The sequence below is a fragment of the Vombatus ursinus genome, unplaced genomic scaffold (genome assembly GCF_900497805.2).
Source record: "Vombatus ursinus unplaced genomic scaffold, bare-nosed wombat genome assembly UNPS02014225.1, whole genome shotgun sequence".
Lineage (NCBI taxonomy): Eukaryota > Metazoa > Chordata > Mammalia > Diprotodontia > Vombatidae > Vombatus > Vombatus ursinus.
The window spans coordinates 719,435-739,732 of NW_020954003.1; the positions used below are offsets into that span (position 1 = coordinate 719,435).

The following is a 20,298-nucleotide window of genomic DNA, read 5'->3' on the forward strand; positions in this document are numbered from 1 at the left end:
GTGCAAAAGGAAATTGTGTATGTCTGTCATTTACAACCTAGAGGGAAGCTATGTGTCTATGTTACACAGCATGCGGCATTTGTGTAATTATGTGATACACAGTTCCCAGAGAAATTGTATATATATCTCTAATACATGTACGTGTGTGTGTGAGAATGAGAGAGAGAGAGAGAGTACAGAAGGGAATTGTGTATGTGCACATGGTATACAACAGGAATTGTGTATACATATTCAATATACAGCACAGAGGGTTACTGTGTATATGTATGATATACAACACAGAAGGGAATTATGTGTGTGATATCTAAAATATAGTTGGGAGATTAGTTTTCAGCCTCATGCAGGAATAAAAGGGGAAAAGCTTTAGGGTGGGATGGTTGGTTCCTTATTGAGCTCAGTAAACAAACAGCCACAGATTGCTAAATTGAACATAGGCATTTACTATCTGGTCTCAACCCAGGAGTGCACTTTCGAGAACTGGTGCTATGAGCCCTGGATCAGTCCAGACTGAGCCTTGAGCCATCATCAGAGTCTGAACCCTGACCTCAGCCCCACACTAAGTCTTGGCACTGGCCACTGACTAAGCCCCTACTTATTAAATGCCAGTCCAAACCTGATCTCTGATACAGAATGGGCCCTGAGCCTGAACAAAACAGAGCCCTAATCTCAGCCTTGAGGAGGAACTCTGATCATGGGCAGTTATTTCACCATTTTATATTGTTGGTCATGATGGAGACTGAGTGAGAGAATACAGTTAATTCAGTATAGCTCCTTTCTTTTGCTAGCAACAGGGCTCAGAGCCCATGTGCCTTGCTGAGAAAAATCAGTAACTTGCCTTAGTTCATGAAGGAAGAATGGGGGTTAGAAGACCAGATGGGGACTTTTTAAGAACCTGGAGAAACAGTTAATGAGGCTTTTTGAAGTTAGTTATGTTTTGATTTTTGTCTGTGTATCTCCCCAGTGCCTAATTCAATGCCTGGTACCTAGTTGGAGTTTAATAAATGTTGAATTCAATGTTTAATGGTTGCCACATTGTTCTAACTTGCATATAATAGTGATTCTCTGGTTTAGAGGGGGCATATTTGAGGAGGGTGGTCTTTTTTTTAAAATAAATTATTTATTTTTAGTTTTCAATAATCACTTTCATAAGCTTTTGAGTTATAAATTTTCTCCCCCTCTTTCCCCATCTCCCTCCCCAAGACAGCATGCAGTCTGATATAAGCTATACATATAAATTCCTGTTAAACATATTTTCACATTAGTCATGTTGTAAAGAATTAAAACCAATAGGAGGAACTACAAGAAAGAGGAAACAAAACAAAACTGAAGAAAAAAAGAGCAAATGGTGTGCTTCCATCTGCATTCAAACTCTATAGTTCTTTCTCTGGATGTGGATAGCATTTTCCATAATGAGACTTTTGGAGATGTCTTAGATCCTTGCATTGCTGAGAAGAACTAAGTCTAATAAAGTTAGTCGTTGTACAACGTTCTTCTCGTTCTGCTCACTTCACTCTGCATCAGTCCATAGAAGTCTTTCCAGGTTTTTCTGAAGTTGAAGGGGTGGTCTTTGTATAGGTTGTGTTTTGTGTTTGTGAGGCTGGTTAGATAAACTTGAAGCACTTTAGGCAGTTCTATCGTGTAAGGATTGAAAGATAGCTGAGTGATTGCTTCATTAGAGAGGTGGAAACTCAGGACTTCCTGATTGGCTGAGAGTGAACTTGGGATTGGAGAATGGACCAAGGAGTTCATTTGGAGGTGCTCCATGATGTCAGACCAAGGGGGTAGGCCAAGAAGATGCTGTTCTGAAGATTTCATTGTTTTGGGGGGTCCTAGGATGATGCCAGAAGGTTTTCTCCTTCTTAAGAGATGTCTTTGAAAGATTTCCCCCATGACTGGTGGAACTGATCCATTGATAAAGCAAAGGGCTTTGAAATTGGGGGCTGGGAGGGAGGTACTTAGTACCCCAGTTTCCTCAGGGCATTCTGGGCTGTCAGTTTCATCCCTGGATGTTGATGCCCCAGAAAGTATATCCTGAGGAGACCAGAGAAGGTAGTCACCTCCACCTCAAAGGATTCTCTACAGGAATCTTTATCATCAAAGTACAAAGGAAAAGAGGGTGTTTCTCTTCTTCAGGAATCAGAGTAATTATTTTATCTTTTGTTGTTTCATTTCACTTCACAGGAAACCTCCAAAAAAAAAAAATAGCTTCCTTTTCATGCAAATATCCCAGTTGTTGATCAGGGATCCACAGCTGCCCTTGCCAGTGCCTACCCTGATCAGTATTTATTTCTTTGAAAAGTAAAAATCTTATTGATTTAAAAAATGGATTTATGTTGCCAGACTTTGTTATAAAAATGCTTTAATTTCTGCCTAAAGTTAGCAAGCACGGGTGTGTTTGCAATTTAGTTTTTTTCCTAATTTGCTTTAAGCAGAGAAAAAATGTTAAGCCTCTTCACTAGAGCATATGCTTGAGGTAGTGAGCTCCCTGTTTCTTTCTTTTTTTTTTAATTTTATTCTATTTTCAGGTTCAAATCGTCTTTCTCCCTCTTTGCCCTCCTCCTCTCCCTTTCCCACCCATTGAGAATGGCAAGAAAAACAAAGTCTGTCACACATGTTTATAGTCATGCAGAATAAATTCCCGTGTTAGCCACGTTAAAAAAAAAAAAGGAAGAAGTAAAAGAACATCTGTTTCCATCTATACTCTGATTCCATCACTCCTCCCTCTGGAGATGGACAGCGTGTTTCATTAGCAGCCCTTTGGGATTGTAGTTGGTCCTTGTGTTTATCAGAGTTGCTCATTTTTTCTGAGTTGATTGTTCTTTACAGTATTGTTGTTATTATATAAAGTGTTCTCATGGTTCTGCTCACTTCACTTAGCATCAGTTCACATAAGTCTTCCCAGGTTTTTCTGAAAATTCCCCCTTCATCATTTTTTTTGCTTTTTGGTGAGGCAGTAGGGGTTAAGTGACTTGCCCAGGGTCACACAGCTAGTAAGTGTCAATATGTCTGAGGTTGAATTTGAACTCAGGTCCTCCTGACTCCAAGGTCAGAGCTCTATCCACTGGGCCACCTACCTGTCCCACCGTTCATCATTTTTTATAGCACAGTAGTATACCGTCATATTCATATACCATAACTTGTTTAGACATTTTCCAATTGTTGAGCACCCCTTAGTTTCCAAGCCTTTGCTATCATACACACACAAAAAGCTGCTATAAATATTTGTGTACCTCGAGTCGTTTTTTAATTGTGTCCGACCCTTTGTGACCCCATTCGGGGTTTTCTTGGCAAAAGTTCAGGAGTGGTTTGCCATTTCCTTATCCATTTCATTTTTGCAGATGAGGAACTGAGGCCACTGTGCAGCACACCAGGGTCACACAGCTTGTAAGTGTCCGAAGCTGAATTTGAACTCACAAAGAGGAATCTTCTTCTTCTTCTTTTTTTTTTTAGGCAATTGGGGTTAAGTGACTTGCCCAGGGTCACACAGCTAGTAAGTGTCAAGTGTTTATTCTGAGGCCAGATTTGAACTCAGGTCCTCCTGACTTCAGGACCGGTGCTCTATCCACTGTGCCACCTAACTGCCCCTTTTACTTTTTTTTTTTTTTTTAAGAGGAGTCTTCCTGACTGCAAGCTGGGCACTCTATCCATTGCACCACCTATCTGCCCTATTTTTGTACATATGGACTCTTTTTTGGACTACAAATCTCTGGAAGAGGCTAGCTAAATAATTCCATGTCAAAGATGCTTTTGAGGAAATTCCAGCATGGAGTAGGAGGTTGGATTAGATGAGTCCTCAGGTCCTTTTTGATGCTGAGGTCCTGTGGTGTTGAATTTTAAACAGAAAAGGGTTAAAATTACTTGTACTAACTTTTTTTGTATAAACTTAAGAGTATCTTTAATGGTAGGTGAGGTGATAATAGCTAGATTTTTATAGACTTTGAGGTTTGAAAAGTGCTTTACATATGTTATCTCATTTGGTAGCAACTCAGATTTTCAAAGTGCCTATAACAGCTCTGTGAAATGGGCTGGGCAGTTACTATTATCCTCATTTCACAAATGAGGAAACAACCTGGGAGAGATAAACAACTTGCTTGTGGCACTTAGTTAATAAAGAAGGAAATTGGATTCTAGTCTCTAGTTTCTAGATCCAGCACTTTTTACTTCATTATATTACTTCTAAAAGGCACAGTTCACATAATTTAATCTTTTACCTTTAATAATCTTTTTCAGAATTTTTCTCTGCTCTCTTAATAGTTTTTCTTTTTCTTTGCCTATGTCTTTGTGAGTCTGAATTTCTCCCTTGTTTCTCTTTTCATCTTCCTCTCTCTATGTCTCAACTTTTGTATTTTTCTGGATCTCTGGATCTTCCTGGTTTCTCTCTCCTTCCCTTTTTCCCTCTCTTCTATTGGTTATTTCATTCTATTGTTCCATGAGCATCCGGTCGTCCCTCACCTCCAGCTAGGATCATTTCAAGTTTAAATGTATATTTTAATATTTGTTGTGTTTTAGGGTCAAGTAGATTATAAATCAGTTTTCATGTTTGTTTTAATTGAGGAAAAATATCAGTCAATGAACTAGAGGTGGGAGGGATTTGAGAAATCATTTAGTCTAACCTTCCACCCCGATAAGGAATCAGCTTTCCAACATTCTTGACAGTGGTCAGCCAGTAGGTTATAAGCTCCTTAAAAGGAGGGACTGTTCTTGGCTTTGTCTTTGTTTTTCCTGCACCTGCACCACCATGGCTACCTAGGTAATTGATAAATACTCTTCACTTTTGATTGAATTCAGCCTCTGCTGGAACACATTTTAGGAGTGGGAGCTTACCAACTTCCAAGGCAAAAGTAACTTATTCCATTCTTACACCACTGTATTATTTAAGAGTTTTTCCTGGTAAGGAACCCACATCTGTCTCCCTTGTTGCTCCTAGTTCTATCTTCTGAGTCTAAGTATAATGTCATTCCCCACTCCCAACTTAATAGTAGTTTTTTTTTTCCAGTTACATGTAGAGATAGTTTTCAACATTCACTTTCATAAAATTTTGAGTTCTAAATTTTTTTCTCCCTCCCCTCCCCCATCCCTAAGATGGCAAACAATCTGATATAAGTTATACATGTATAATAATATTAAACATATTTCCACGTCGGTCATGTTGTAAAAGAAGAAGAATCAGGTAAGTATAATGTTGAATTCCAGTTCTCCAGGATAACTCTTCAATTACTTGAAGAGTTCACACATATAGCCAACATAGACTATTTCTTTTGATCCTCCTGACCATTCTTTGAGGTAAGAGCTACATATATCATTATCTCCATTTTACAGATGAGAAAACTGAGGCTGAGATAGCTTAAATAACTTAGTCTAAAGTCACCTAATGTCTCAGGCAGAATTCTGATAAAAGTTTTCCCGAATCTCTCTACCAGTCTACACTACCGTTGCCCTGAACACAGCTACCATCCCCCCAACTTTTCTTTTCACTCTAGACATCTCCAGCTCCTTTTTATGTAGATGTTTAAAGAATAGTTGTTGGATTGATAAATGTGAAAGATATTGTAGAGGAAGAAGGGGCAGGACTTAGTAAATGGAATAAAATTATATGAATTATACATTGAATTGTATGTGATATGGGTCTCTGGATGGTCAGTAAATATTTATTAATCACCTACTAGGTGTCAGGCACATAGTACTAAGTACTGAGTACTCAGTATTAAGTACTGAGGATACAAAGAAAGCCAAAGAAAGAGTTCATGCCTTCAAGGAGCTTGCAATCTAAGGAGGAAAGACAAAATACAAAAGGAAGCCCTAAAGGGTGTGGGGAGGGAAGATACTAAGGGGGTGGGGTGGTGCACGATAAAGTCCTGAGTTCAGCCAGATGGAAAATGAAATGGATGGTCTGGAGGCCCTCCTCAAGTTGAGGTTCTGGGAGAAGCTCTCTTCTTGCCACCCTCCAATCAGAGGGAGAGAAGGGTTCGGTGCAGAGGGTACTGACAAGTGGGAGTTCCAGGGCTGAAATGATCTTGCGGAGTAAAGAGATTCCTGGGGTATATTGAGGTCCATTGGAGCATAGCCAGATGGGAAGTGAGATCAAGTTACCTCATCATCCTGATCAGCTTTCCTTCCTAAAATGTGACACTCAGAACAGAAAAAAAAATAATCCACTTATGGACTGACCAGGGCAGAGTACAGCAAGACCCTGCTTTTTGTAATGATGCTTTTTTTATTTTGACTGCCACATCACGTTGTTGGCTCCTATTATCACTAGTAACACCCCTTGCTCCAAAATCTTTTTCACGTGGTCTTCGGTCTCTTCATCTTGTACTGAGGTAATTGGTTTTTTGATCCTAAGTGTAGGACTATGCATTTATCTCTGTTAAATTTCACTCTAGATGCATTCCATCATCCTAAATTGTCAGGACATTTTTAGATCCTAGCTCTGCCATGCAAAATGTTGAGCTGTTGCTCCTAACTTCATTATGTGCAAGACAGAAACTCATGATTTCTACCCACCTCCCAACCCTATTCCTATTCTTCCGTCCTTCCCTTTTTCTTTTGAAGGTACCACCATTCTTCCAGTCTCCCAAGTTAATAATGCTGGTATATCTCTCCCTCACTACACAGATCTACTCAGTTGCCAAATCTTTACTTTTCTTTTTCTACAACTCTCACATCCAACCATTGCTTTCCACTCATATAGCCTTAGTTCAGGCTTATCATCCATTACTTCTCTCTTAGACTGTTGCAACAGCTTCCTCCCTGACTCATCTTTCCACACTAATGCCAAGTAATTGCCCTTAAACACAGATCTGACCACGTCATTCCCCTCCTCCAAAAACTCCAGTGACTCACTATTGCCTCTAGAATAAATGATCATCTCCTCTAGTTTTTTAAGCATTTCACAATCAGACTCATTACTTATGTGCAGTCTTTGGCTGATTTTTTTCCTCCCTTCTAGTCACTGGGCCTTAAGAGAAAATGATTTTTCATTGTCTTTTTAAAAAAAATTTGATTTATTTTATTCTGAACTTAAACAGAACATGCATTTCCATAACATAGTAGAATAGGAAAAAGTAAAGGTGTTTGTACATGAAACTGCAAATCTATCATGTAGAACTTGCTATTCCTTTGAAATATATAATAAAGTTTATCATGTAACTTTCTTTTCCCCCCTCCCCCCCACCCTAGAAATGGCTACCATTAGGCATTAAATGTGTGTGTGTTTGTGTGTTTGTGTGTGTTTGTGTGTGTATAAGTAAAACCATTCTATACATCTGGTTATCAGTTCTTTCTCTAGATGCAGATTAGCGTAGTCCTTCCTAGGTCCTTTGTAGTTAATTTGGATGTTTATAATAGTCAAAATGACTGATTCACTCAAAGTTATTCTTAAAACAATATTGTCACTGTATACAACATTCTCTTGGTTCAGCTCATTTCACTTTCATTATTTTGTGCAAGTCTTTCCATGTTTTTCTAAGATCACTGAGCTCATTGTTTCTTACAGCAGTAGTATTCCATCACAATCATATACCACAACTTGTTCAGCTATTTCTCAATTGATGGGTTTTTCTACAATTTCCAGTTCTTTGCCACTACAAAGAGAACTGCTATAAATATTTAGAACATATAGGTTCTTTTCCTTTTTCCTTTGTCATCTTGGGAAATGGACCTAGTAGTGGTATTGCTAGGTTAAAGGGTATATAGGCAGTTTAATAACTCTTTGAGCTGATTCTAGATTGCTCTCCAAAATGGTTGGATCAGTTCACAGTTCTACCAATTTTTAGTGTCACAATTTTTCCACATCCCCTCCAACATTTGTCACTTATCCAGCTTCACCCATTTTAGCCACTATGATAGGTATAAAATGATATCTCAAGGTTGTTTTAATTTGCATTTCTCTAATCAATAATGATTTGGAGCATTTTTTCATATGACTGTGCATTGTTCTGATTTCATCAGAAAACTACCTGTTCGTAGCCTTTGACTATCAGTTGGGGAATGACGTATTCTTATAGATTTGACAAAATTCTTTATATATTTTAGATATGAGACCTTTATCTGAGAATTTGTCTATAAATTCTTCCACCCCTCCCCAGTTTTTTGCTTTCCTTCTGCTCTTGGCTACATTTGTTTTATTTGTACAAAACCTTTTTAATTGAATAGAATCAAAATTCTCCATTTTATACTTCACCCTGCTCTATTTCTTATTTATTCATAAATTATTCACCTATCCATAAGTCTGATAAGTAATATATACCATGTTCTTCAAATGTTTTTGTAATGTCTCTGTATCTAAGTCATGTATCCATTTTAATTTTATCTTGGTAAATGGTGTAAGATACTAGTCTGTGCCTAATTTCTGCCACTGTTTTCAGATTTTCACTGTTGTCTTCTGAGCGATAGTGCCAAGTAATGGAGTTTGGACTTGCTGAGAAGTGAAAGCTCTTCTTGAGCAGAGAAACAGCATGGTCAGAGCTCTATGTTAGGAAGATGACTTTGGCAGCTGTGAATAGTATGACTTGGAGGAGGGGAGAATGGTACTGATGGGATAGACGTGGGGTGTGAGGATGGAGAAAGTCAGGGATGCTTGAAAGGAGGAAGCTTCCGTAGACCCTGGGCTACAGCTTTCTGCCAGAAGCTATTCATCAAAGATTTCCCAAACCTCCACTCTGTGAAGCCCCATCCAGGCCTAGTTATGCTGAGAGAGAAACTAAGGAAAGTCAGCTCAAGAGTCTGACCTGACCTCACCTGACCTGACTTGAGGGTTTTTTTTTGTTTCCAGCTGAAGGTGAGAGGTGTGGGTTCTTTGAATCCTGTTCAGCGTTCTGTTGTGGGAACTGCATCTTCAAATACTGTTGCTCAGATGAGCTAAAGAAGATTGATGACGACATTCTGTGCTCTGGTGACAAGTATGTGTCGTGGGAAGGTGGGAGGGAGCCTCCTGCCTCAGAGCTCTGCAGATAGGGACTTTTCAGACAGGAGCCAGGGCTGGGCAGACTCTTGAAGCATGCTCCAGATGTGTATGCTTGCTACTGTAGCCTTGATGACCCAGATTTTCTTTAGGTGTGATTAGTTTTACAAAGACATAAAACCCATGAATGCATGAAGTGCCAAAATCCAAAAGGGCTCCTTAGCAGAATAAATTGTTCTATGTCATAGGATCCTAGGTCTAAGGCCACTGCATTTTACCGATCACAAATACGGAATTTCAGAGTTGAGAGTTCAGAGGTCATGTACTCCAAACCCAGGGTCACTTAGAGGAATCTCTTCTACGCACCTTCGAGGAATGATCGCCCGGCCTTCACTTGAAGATCTCTAGTGACAGGAAAGCCATTGTGTCTAGAAAAAGAACATTCTACTCTTGAATAGCACTACTCATAAAGAATGTTTTCCTTACATGAAATTTTGAATCATGTTGTGAATTTTGTCTTTTTACAACTTCCAGCTATTGTTCCCTGTCTTGCCTACTGATATTAGGCAGAAGTCTGTTCCTATTTCTGTGTGACTATCCTTCAGATACTTTTGTCATGACTCCATTCGTCTCTTCTCTGTGGTTGTGAAGAAGACAGTGACATCAGGGAGATGATGACATGGCTTACGTTGAACTGGATTTGAGTGAGGGAGGGCTGTGCAAAGTCACTAGCCTCATTTTCTCTTCCAGAGCCATCTGGATCCAGTGGCCAGATATAGATCAGATGCTGTGGGAGACTTTTGAGTGAGGCAACACCCATTCAATGAATAGGTCTGTTGAAAAAGTGAGTCAAGGGATGGCCCCTTTAGTAAAAAAAAAAAAAGGCTAATCCTAGATATAATAGAAACTCAAGGCCCTTCATCACCTTGGTTTCCCTCCTCTGGACACTCTCTAGTTTACCAATATCCTCCTTAACAAGTGGCATCTAGAATTGAGCACAGTACAGCAGAGGTTTGAGCAGAGCAGAATGGCACCATCACATCCATAGTCCTGTATACTGTGCCATTCTTTTTTTTTTCTTTTTTTTTTTTTTTTAGGTAATTGCGGTTAAGTGACTTGCCCAGGGTCACACAGCTAGTAAGTGTGAAGTGTTTGGTCTGAAGCCGGATTTGAACTCAGGTCCTCCTGACTTCAGGGCTGGTGCTCTATCCACTGCGCCACCTAGCTGCCCGCATGTACTGTGCCATTCTTAATCTAGCCCAAGAAGGTATTAGCTTTCTTGGCTTCCATATCACACTGTTGACTTACATTGAGCTTTTATAGTCCACTAAAATCCTCATATCATTTTTTCATGTGAACTGCCCTCCAGCCATACTTTCCTCATCTTGTATGTGCAAAATTGATTTTTTAAACCCAGATTTTACATTTATTCCTACTATATTTCATCTTATTAGTGGGAGTGTTGATCTGCATACACCTACAATTCCAGCTACCAAGGAGTCTGAGGTTGTTGAATCTCTTGAACCCAGGAATTCTAAGCTACAGTGGGCTATGCTGATCTGGAATTCATTCTACATTTGGCATCAGTATGGTGACCCTCTGGGAGAGAAGGAACACCAGGTTGTCTAAGGAGGAGTGATGTGGCTGAGGCTGGAAACAGAGAAAATCAAAACTCTCTCTGTTTTTACTAATAAAATGTTCAACAGCACAGAACTGAACGTAGATACCTAGGGCTCTCCATAAGGGATCTCCTTTGGGGGGGGCAGCTAGGTGGCACAGTGGATAGAGCACTGGCCCTGGATTCAGGAGTACTTGAGTTCAAATCTGGCCTCAGACACATAACACTTACTAGCTGTGTGACCCTAGGCAAGTCACTTAACCCCCATTGCCTAGCCAAAAAAACAAAAAAAATCAAAAACAAAAACAAAACAAAACAAAAAAACAAACTAGGGATGCTTGGAGATCTCCTTTCACAACAAGCATGGAACCAATAGTGATGACTCTTTGGGCCTAGTCATTCAATCAGGCTTAACTCTGCCCTATTAATACTGGTGGCAGAAGCTCCACAGAGCTCTAACATTTCTGCAAGAATAGCATGAGAGAATTTGTTAAATTATTTTCTAAAATTAAGGTAAACTATATCTGTAGAATTCCCTTGACTTTTCCATTTAGTTGCCTTGTCTAAAAAGGAAATAAGGTTGTTTGACATATTTTTATGTCTGACTCTTCATTACCCCATTTGGGGTTTTCTTGTCAAAGATACTGGCATGCTTTGCCATTTCTCTAATTCGTTTTACAGATGAGGAAACTGAAGCAAATAGGGTTAAGGGACTTGTCCAGGGTCACACAGCTAGTATGTGTCTTAGGCAGGATTTGAATTCAGGAAGACGAGTCTTTCTGACTCCAAGCCTGGCGCTTTATGCACTTTTGGCGTCACTAGCAGCCTTTGTTTAACTTAACCTAGGCTTAATTAAGCCATGCTGCCTTTTTGGGATCACTTCCATTTTTAGACATTCACTATTATTCTTTAATAATAAATTCTAGAACTTTGCTAAGAATCAAAGTCAAAATCATTGGCTTAGAGTTTGCTGATTCCATCCTCTTTCTCTTTTTAAAAAATTAGAGCAATTTACCCTTCTCAAATTCTCCATTTTTGAAGCTCACTCATGGTACTTCAGTGATCACATTGAATCTTCTGGGCAACCTAGGTGACTTGAACTCATCAAGGGCAGTTAGATGTCCTCTTACTATTTTCTTTACTTATCTCAAATGTTGATTCCCTCTTAAGGATGCTGTTACATGATAGCAACAGCCAGGACTCCAAGCCAGGTCCTCTAACTCCAAATCTAACACTCTTCCGTCTGAACCCTGCTGTCTCCCAGTGTGGGGCCGAGGGCCCAGGCATAAGCCAGGGGTCATCAGTTACAAAGCTGTGAGGCTTAAATGAAGATAATAGATGTAAAATGCCCTGTAAGATGTAAAGCACAACATATCTACATGCCGGCTATTGTTAGCGTTGTTGTTTTTATTATTATATCATGTCTTAGATCTCTTTTGAGAGATTTATCCTCTTCTCTTTCTCCTCTGAGTCCCTGTAAAGCAGATTCCCAACCTGACCTGGGGCATTGTAGCCATCCCCATGGGGGAAGGAGAACCTTGTTAGGAGGGCAGGAGGATATTGGTAAAGAACTGTATTATCCTATTGAAATATTTTGTTATTAAGTGGCAGAGTGAGGATGGAATCCAGGTCTTGTGACTCCTGATAGATTCTCTTCTTGCTGTTCTACAGCACCTCTTAGAAGTCAGGGAACGATTTGCATTAACTCTACCCACTGTTTTTCACACTTGTGGCATTTAAAAGGTTTGAAAAAGAATCTAAAATGTAGAGAAACAATCACCAAAAGAAGGGAGGGTGGGAGGGGCAGGAAAGGAGTTGGCCGAAGGAAAATTCCCATTTTCAAAGGCTGTCTCAGGGCTTCAGTAATCATAAGTAGACGCTAGTTTAAAAAACAAATATTTCATTCGACTCATGAATTAGTTGTAGTAGTAGAAATAGGTGCAGAAAAATAGACTGTTCTTTCCAGACAACGTTAAGAACAAAAATAGGAAAAATGTACATGTCAGAAGATAAATCAGATTTAACATTTATAACATTAAGTGACTTGAATATTCTGATGAAAAAGAAAATAAGGGGCAGCTAGGTGGCTCAGTGGATAGAACACCGGCTCTGGATTCAGGAGGACCTGAGTTCAAATGTGGCCTCAGACACATAACACTTACTAGCTGTACGAACCTGGGCAAGTCACTTAACCCCATTATCTAACCAAAAAAAAAATGTAACGAGAAAATAGATTGTATTTTTTCCCCCATGTCAAATGACAAGGTTTATTGTAATGCCAATAGAAGCTGGTGAGATTCTTAGGGAATATTCAACTTAATGGGTGTGAGACTGACACTTATATACAAAAAGGGACGAAAAAGGATCAGGATGGGATTAAGGAGTGGTAAGTAGTCTGGGGTGGACCAGGTTCAATAATGAAAGGAATATTAAGTAGTCTGGGTAGGCCAAGAGGGACAGTGAAAGGAATGTCAAGTACCGCTGTAAACACAAATTTTAAAAGGAGGAAGATATAAGATATAACTTCTTAAAATCTGAAATTAAAGAGGAGAGAACAAATGCAAAGGTTAGAAGGTCATCAGAAAATAACTGCTGACAGCTTTACTCCTAAGTTAGAGAATTTAAGTGAGACCATTGAGTATTTGCAGTTATGAAAATGATGAAAGCTGGAAATTGGTTGCTTAGAGGCCAAATCTAAGAGGAAGAAATAAGGCAAGTCATAAATTAATTCTGTAATTTGATGGGTCCATGATTTTTTGATATGGCTTATTTACTGATAAAGATGGAAAGCTATGCCTCCCTTCTCATTCTGCATAATTGGTATTCACATCTTTCTTTCTTTCTTTTTTTTTTTCTTTTTGGTGAGGCAGTTGGGGTTAAGTGACTTGCCCAGAGTCACATAGCTATTGAGTGTTATGTGTCTGAGGCTGGATTTGAACTCAGGTCTTCCAGACTCTAGGGCCGGTGCTCTATCCACTGAGCCACCTAGCTGCCCCCCACATCTTTCTTTAAATCCTCCATAAAATGTGTCCAACACACCTGGGGCTCTTTCCAGATATTTTGGGATTACCAGGGCAGTAGTTGAACAGTCCATCTGCTACTTTTCTCTAACAACAATAACTAGAGCTGATGTTGATATAGCATTTTAAGGTTCGAAAAGTGCTTAACAAATATCTCATTCGATTTTCACAACCACCTTGGGAATTGGATGCTTTTATTATCCCCATTTTACAGATGAGGAAACTAAGATGGACAAAGATTAAGTGACGTACCCAGGGTCACACAGCTGTCAAAGAAAAAATATTAGTTCTATACCATGTGTTTTAGGCACCAGTCTTCCAGAAACAGTTTATAATTTAAAAGCTTTTATTCTAAACATTTCTAGATTAGAGGGAAATATGTCCAAACTGGCATAGTTCCCCCATGCCCTTGGACATGGCTCTGCCCCAAGACAATATGAGGTAACATTTACAGAAATCTTGAATAGAGAAAAGATTATAATGTGTCAAAAGACAGTTTGGGGTTAACTTTCCAGAACCACTGGACCTGCTCAAGTCTTTCCTGGATTCCTCCCCCCAAGTAAGGAAGGCCCCCTTCTTGTGATCAGTATCTCCCTGTACCTTCCGAATGGAAAAGAGAACAATTCCTACTGTCCTTCTGGGGAGTAGTAAGGCAAAGGTCTTAACTAGAGATGTATTCTTCGTGGTTTTCACCCTTAATTAATTTTCTTAAGAAAGTTATTTGTTCTAACAAGAACTTAGCTTCCTAAGAGGGCAAGTCTGCAAAAGTTAAAAAAAAAATAGAGGAAGTCTGAAAAGTACACAGTATTTCTTATTTCTAGAGAAACTGCAAAGGAGGATCCATTTAGTCATCCAAATCCCTGTTGATTTTTTTATGATCTCATGTTTGGAAGAGCTGGTTTGGTGTTGGGTAGAGAACTAACCTTGAAAGCCAAGAAAACCTGGTTTCCAATCCTGCCTCTGATATACTGACTGTGTGACCCTCGGCAAATCACTTAACCTCTTTAGGGTGCTTTTGGCAACTTTTTCTGCTGATCTGCACTGCTAGGGATGTTTCCTTATGTGAGAATTCCCATATTTCATTTGAATTCTGCTGCCTTTTTAGTGTTATTTACACTTAGATTATTGTAGTCATTGGGTATATTGTTCTCCTGGTTCTGCTTTTTTCTTTGGATCAGTTTATGTGTTGTTCCAAAGTGCTCTGAGCTCTTCATGTTTGTCATTTCATGTGGCATAATAAATTCTGTTATATTGATGATTTATGTTCAGCCATTCCCCAATCCATGGGAGCCTGCTTTATTTTCAGGTTTTTTTGGTTGGCTGGGTTTTGTTTTTCCTATCACAAAAAGCACTGGTATGAATATTTTGGTATATATGAGATCTCTCTTTTTTTTTTGTTGGAATTTGCTCTCCTTGGAAAATATGACCAAAAGTGGGATCCATGAATCCAGAGATACTACCAATATTACCTCCATTTTATAGGAAAGGCTCAAGTTCAAAGAGGGCAACTTGCCAGGAGTCACAGCTAAGAGCCAGGATGGAATCTGTGAAAAAGAAAGAGTTGTTCTCATGTCAGGGACCCCTCAGGCATTCTGGGCAAGCCACTGGTCTCCTCCTCAGAATGATGGTTTTAAGTGGCTAAAGCAAAATGCAAAACTTTACAAAGGAAACCACTTCTTTTGAAATATAGTTATCAAAATATTGTAAATAACCAAGTTTACAGATCCCATTAGAACCCCTAGACCAGATGATCTCTGAGGTTTCTTTAACTCTAAATCCTGTGATCATTTTTTGATTGTCGTAATTGTTCAGTTGTTTCAGTCGTGTCTGACTCTTTGTGACTGAATTTGGGGTTTACTTGGCAAAGGTACTGGAGTGTTTGCCCTTTCCTTCTTCAGCTCATTTTACAGAGGAGGAAACTAAGGCAAACAGGGTTAAGTGACTTGCCTAGGATCACAGAGCGAGTAAGTGTCTGTGGCCAGATTAGAACTCAGGTTATCCTGACTCCAGGGCCAATGCTCTATCCTCTGTACCACCTAGCTGTCCTCAGTTTTTGATTAGTAATGGCAAAATTACTGTTGTTTTTAAAAGAGTTCAGCCTAGTAGGCTGTGCTGATCCTTGGGGACTGGAGCTTCTGCTAATTCATCCTAATGAGGCATAAGATTTTGGATTTTGCTTCTTGTATGTTTTCCTTCTTCATTGTGTTCCTATTGTGTTTTCTTTTCAGATCAATAAAGTGGGAAGAAAAAGACAAGAAAATGACGTTTGACTTTGACCATAGCCCCCCACCAGGGTAAATTCTTCCCTTTTGCTTTGTGAACATTCATCTGCCGTCTCTGGGGGGGTAGGGTTTGTAGACAGGAGTGGGAACTATAGATGGCCTCATTGGACAAGTAGAAAAAGGTAAGTGTCGACTTAGGGGCCTGGATTCTCACGGTGGTCAAGAAATGTGTAAATGAGCATAGAAAGTCGAAGATGGTCAGTTGGAGAGATGTTAATGAGCATGAGGTAAAGACTGGGCAGGGAGATAGATTGGCACACCGAGTCCTAGAGGCAGGTCATTAGCAAGTTCCGAGGTAATTGCACCTGGGTAAACTGAGGGGTATGATAGCTGACTATCTCTAGGGGAACCGTGTGATAGGCAGCATCTCATTCCACCCTGTACCACCTGCCTGTTCTAGGGACCCCTGCACGTTTGCTCTTATGAATCGTTTGTCTCAAGTAATGAACCCAAAGGCTTTTCTCCCTTCCCTTCCTATCTTTTTAATTTATGACTCAGTGAGCTGTGATTTCATGTCCAGCTTGGTAGGAGATAGGATATAATTCATGGGAATGGATCAGAGTGAGGTGCTATATGTGAACTATATGGGATGATTATGGGCTTGGGAAGGTGAGGCCTGAAGGGCTCACTAGTCCTGTACAGAATGTTCATGTGCAAGTTGGTTTTTACTGGAGATCGCCATTGGTGTTTAGGTATTCATCTCCGTGAGTTTGTCTTTAAGCATCACAGTGGAGACTTGTGTGATGTCTGTCTATGTCTATGCATGAGTATCTGTATATTTGTGAGTCTGTGTGTACCTGTGTGTTCATGTACCTGGGAAGGGATTCTCTGTAGGACTGCACCTGTGTTGTTTGAAGTGTATGTCTACGTATATGTGTGCGTGTGCATGTTTTTGTGTTGAGAGTATTCCCTGGGAGAATCACATTGGTTAACAAGTATTTATTAAGTGTTTACTATGCGCCAGGTAATATGTTGAATTCTAGAGTTAAAAAGAAAGGCATTAATTTGTGATGGATCCACTCAACATGGTTTCATGATTTTCTTCATCTTCATGCTCCATGGAGCACATGAATGGAAATGAAGGAAGTAGAAGTAATTCAGAGTTAAGGTTTGGCAGAGAGTGGTTGTGGATGGGACAGAGGGGAAATGGATTCAAGAATAGAGGCTGGTATAAAGTTGAACTGGTTCACCAAGGAAGGGGTCAGGATAGGAAAGGGAAAATAGTATATCTAGTACAAGGGTGATGACTTGGGAAAGAACCGAGGAGTAGAGGTAAAGGAAGGTTATGGTTGAGGATGAAGGGTAGGGTCAGGGGTTGTAAGGTGCAGGGAAAGATAGAGTGATGAAAAATTATGATCAGCTAAAAGAATTTCAGAGTTTATGATGTTTGTGAAGTGGAACACTTGTGGGTATGACAAAATTAAGGGTATGACCATTTCTGTTTGAGGTTGAGGAGCTATTATATAGATCACTGGTTAGTGAATCTGGCCTCTCACTTGTTTTGGTACAACTGGCCAGCTAAGAATAGTTTTTACATTTTTAAATTTGTAAAGCTTTATTTAAAAACGTAAAAACCATTCTTAGCTCATAGGGTCTGCAGCCTGGATTTGACCTGGGTACCACAGTTTGCTGACCCCTGGCATAGACTGAGAAACTGGGAAATTAGCATATTTTAGGGAGGATAAATATGTTTATTGCATTCACCTAGTATGATGGCAGGAATTGAGATGGAAAAAAAGACTGTGAACCAGGTACCAAATTCATTGACAAAGGAGAATGTTCAAGGGTTCAACAGATGGATCTGGCTTGGGTGACAGATTTGGATTATGTGAAACTTGGAGGAGGAAAGGTTGTTCTGAGATGGTGGTGAAAGCACAGTCTGGAAGGAGCTAAGAGGAGCAAGGGGTAGTCTTATTCTTCCACCAGGACGGGTGAATCTGCGAAGTAAGAGAGAAAGTATAGTCAGTACTGAAAGGGGTGGCTAGGGAGTGGTGTCTGGAATGGGGCAATGAGGGGTTAGGGTTGAGGAACCTAGGAGTCGGGGATAGTGACTAGGGTTGTACATCAGTAGCCAAGGATGCAGAATCACTGAGCTTAAAGGGCTAAAGATTTCACTGAAGGAGGTGTTGGGTTTTCTTCCCCTGTAACTGAAACCTTGTGAGCTTGGTGGTCTGTACATCCTGTTTTTGAGTCATGTAGGTTGTTTTCTCTGGGCATTCATGGTGGTAGCATTGTATTAGAATTGTTCTCTTATATCCAGTTTGTTATTATATGAAAAATGCTGTTGTATTGGGACCCAGGCTCCAGCTTACCTTGCTGAGAGCATCTTTCCATGATCCCAGGGCCCCTCCTGCCTGCCTGTTAACCCCTTGACTTCCTACCACTTCAGTTAAGCTCGCCTTGAAAGCACGGACAGTCTTTTGTCTTTCTTTTTTTCCCCAGTGGTTAGCACAGTGCCAGGTACATAGTGTGGGTTCTTAATAAATGCTTGGTTGACTGATCACTGCTTAGTGGTGGGACATGCAAGTTGGTGCTGTTGCCATGCTTAGGTCTGAGTTTCTGACCAGGAGGTGCTCTGGTATGCTGGATTTTAAGTTTCCTGTTCCCAGCTGTTTGTTTTACACGGGCACATCCCAGTCAGAGTCCTTGTACTTTGTCCTTTGTAAAGCACCCCTGAGTGAGGTGCAAGTGGAGCAATCCTGGAGTCCCTGCGTGAAGCTACCCTGTGTGCTCAGTGAGTGCATCCCAGCACTTTATGCCCTGTGCCCTGCCTGTGCTAAACCTCTGCTTGGTGTTTGGAACTGTAGCTTTTTGTGGAATGAGTTTGCAATCTAGTGGGAGTTGGGAATGGACTGTGATATATAGATGTGTAGGTGTGATACCAGGTAGAATGTGAGCAGTGAGAAGGACAGATGGAGACGAAGTACTGTAAGAGATTTAAGAGGAGAGCAATCAGTTTCACCTGGGGTGGGGAGGGGACATAGATGAGGGAAAGCTTTATGGAGAACGTAGCACCTGAAAAGAGGTTGGAGGAGGAGGCGACTTCCAACGTCATGTTGGAGGATATTTTGGGCATAGACATGACCTGTGCACAGGCATGGAGGCCAGAGAGTGCAGGTTGACATCAGGGAACAGCTTGTAGTAGTTTGGCTTTTACACAGAGAGCATAAAATGGTAATAAATGTTTTAAACATTTATTAAGCACTTGCTATGTCAGATAATTGTGTTAAATGTCATTGATAGATCCAAAGAAAAGCAAAAGGCATCCCTTGCCCTCTGGGAGTTCACAGTCTGATGGAGGGAACGACATGAAAATAACTATGTGTCTACAAGCCACATACAGGATAAATAGGAAATAATCACCAAGGGATGGCACTGGAATTAAGAAGGACTGGGAAAGGCTTCTTATACAAAGTGGGATTTTAACTGGGACTTGAAGGAAACCAGGGAAGCCAGGAGGCTAAGTTGAGGAGGGAGAGTATTCTGTGCATGAGGAACAGCCAGGGAAAATGCCCAGAGCCAAAAGATGGAGTATCTTGTTTGAAGGAGGCAGTGTCAATATAAGATATAACAAAACTGGAAAGTAGGGGGTCTGTTATGAAGGGCTTTTAATGCTTAACAGGATTTTATATTTGATCCTGGGGGTGACAGGAAGCCACTAGAGTTTCTTGAGTAGGGGAGCAGGGTGTTTGTGACATGGTCAGACCTGTTTTTAGGTAAATCACTTTGCTGAGTGGAGGATAGATTGGAGTGGGGAGAGACTTGTGAGTGGGTGGGGGTGATGAGGGCCAGAATTGGGGTCACCACTGAGAAAAGTGAGGTAGGCATTGAAAGGTAGGTTGGGGCCAGATTATAGAAATTATTCAATGCCAACTTAAGACATCTATATTTTATCTTTTGGGTGGTAGGCAGCCCCAGAAAGTTTTTGAGCAGAGGTCTGATTTGTGCATTAAGAAGATTATTTGGGCTGCTATGGAGAGCTTCTAGGCTAAGGAAGATGAGTTAGGTAGGCGAGCATGATAATAGTCTAGGAGAAAGGTAATGAGATGCTGAATTAGGGTGGTCACGCAGTGGAGAGAGGATGGATGGTTTATATGTCAAGGTTAACTCAAGACTTGGTGTTTGATTGGATGCAGTAAGGTGGGGAAGGGGGAAGAGTCAAAGATGAGGACAAACTTGGGGCCCTGGCAGAAACAGGAAAACTAAAAGGAAAGAAATATTTTTAAGGAGATGAGTTCAGTTGTAGACATATGGTGGGACACCGTGTGTCTCAGAGCCATCAGGGGTGTGAGGGTGTGAGGGGTGTGTGTGTGTGTGTGTGTGTGTGTGATCTGCAGAAAGGGAATAATTGAAACTTATGAGAATAAATTATATTACTAAGGGAAAGAGAAGGGAAAAAAAGGTGAAGGACAGAGTCTTGAAACTATGAGAATAAATGATACCACAGAAAGAGAGAGAAGAAAAGAGGGCCACAGA

The 20,298-nt window shown here is 40.4% G+C and overlaps 1 protein-coding gene across 7 annotated transcripts in view; it reads left to right on the forward strand.

The window, feature by feature from the left end:
- SHISA5 (shisa family member 5) overlaps nucleotides 1–20,298 on the forward strand; it is a 42,816-nt gene that overhangs the window by 2,395 nt on the left and 20,123 nt on the right. For 4 of the 7 annotated variants that reach the window (XM_027860652.1, XM_027860651.1, XM_027860649.1 and 1 more), the window contains exons 2-3: nucleotides 8,774–8,900; nucleotides 15,769–15,834. In XM_027860652.1, coding sequence (XP_027716453.1) covers nucleotides 15,800–15,834 — 35 coding nt within the window. In that variant the 5' untranslated portion in view covers nucleotides 8,774–8,900; nucleotides 15,769–15,799. The remainder of the gene's footprint in view (nucleotides 1–8,773; nucleotides 8,901–15,768; nucleotides 15,835–20,298) is intronic. The other 3 variants (XM_027860650.1, XM_027860653.1, XM_027860654.1) reach the window with 1 other exon arrangement.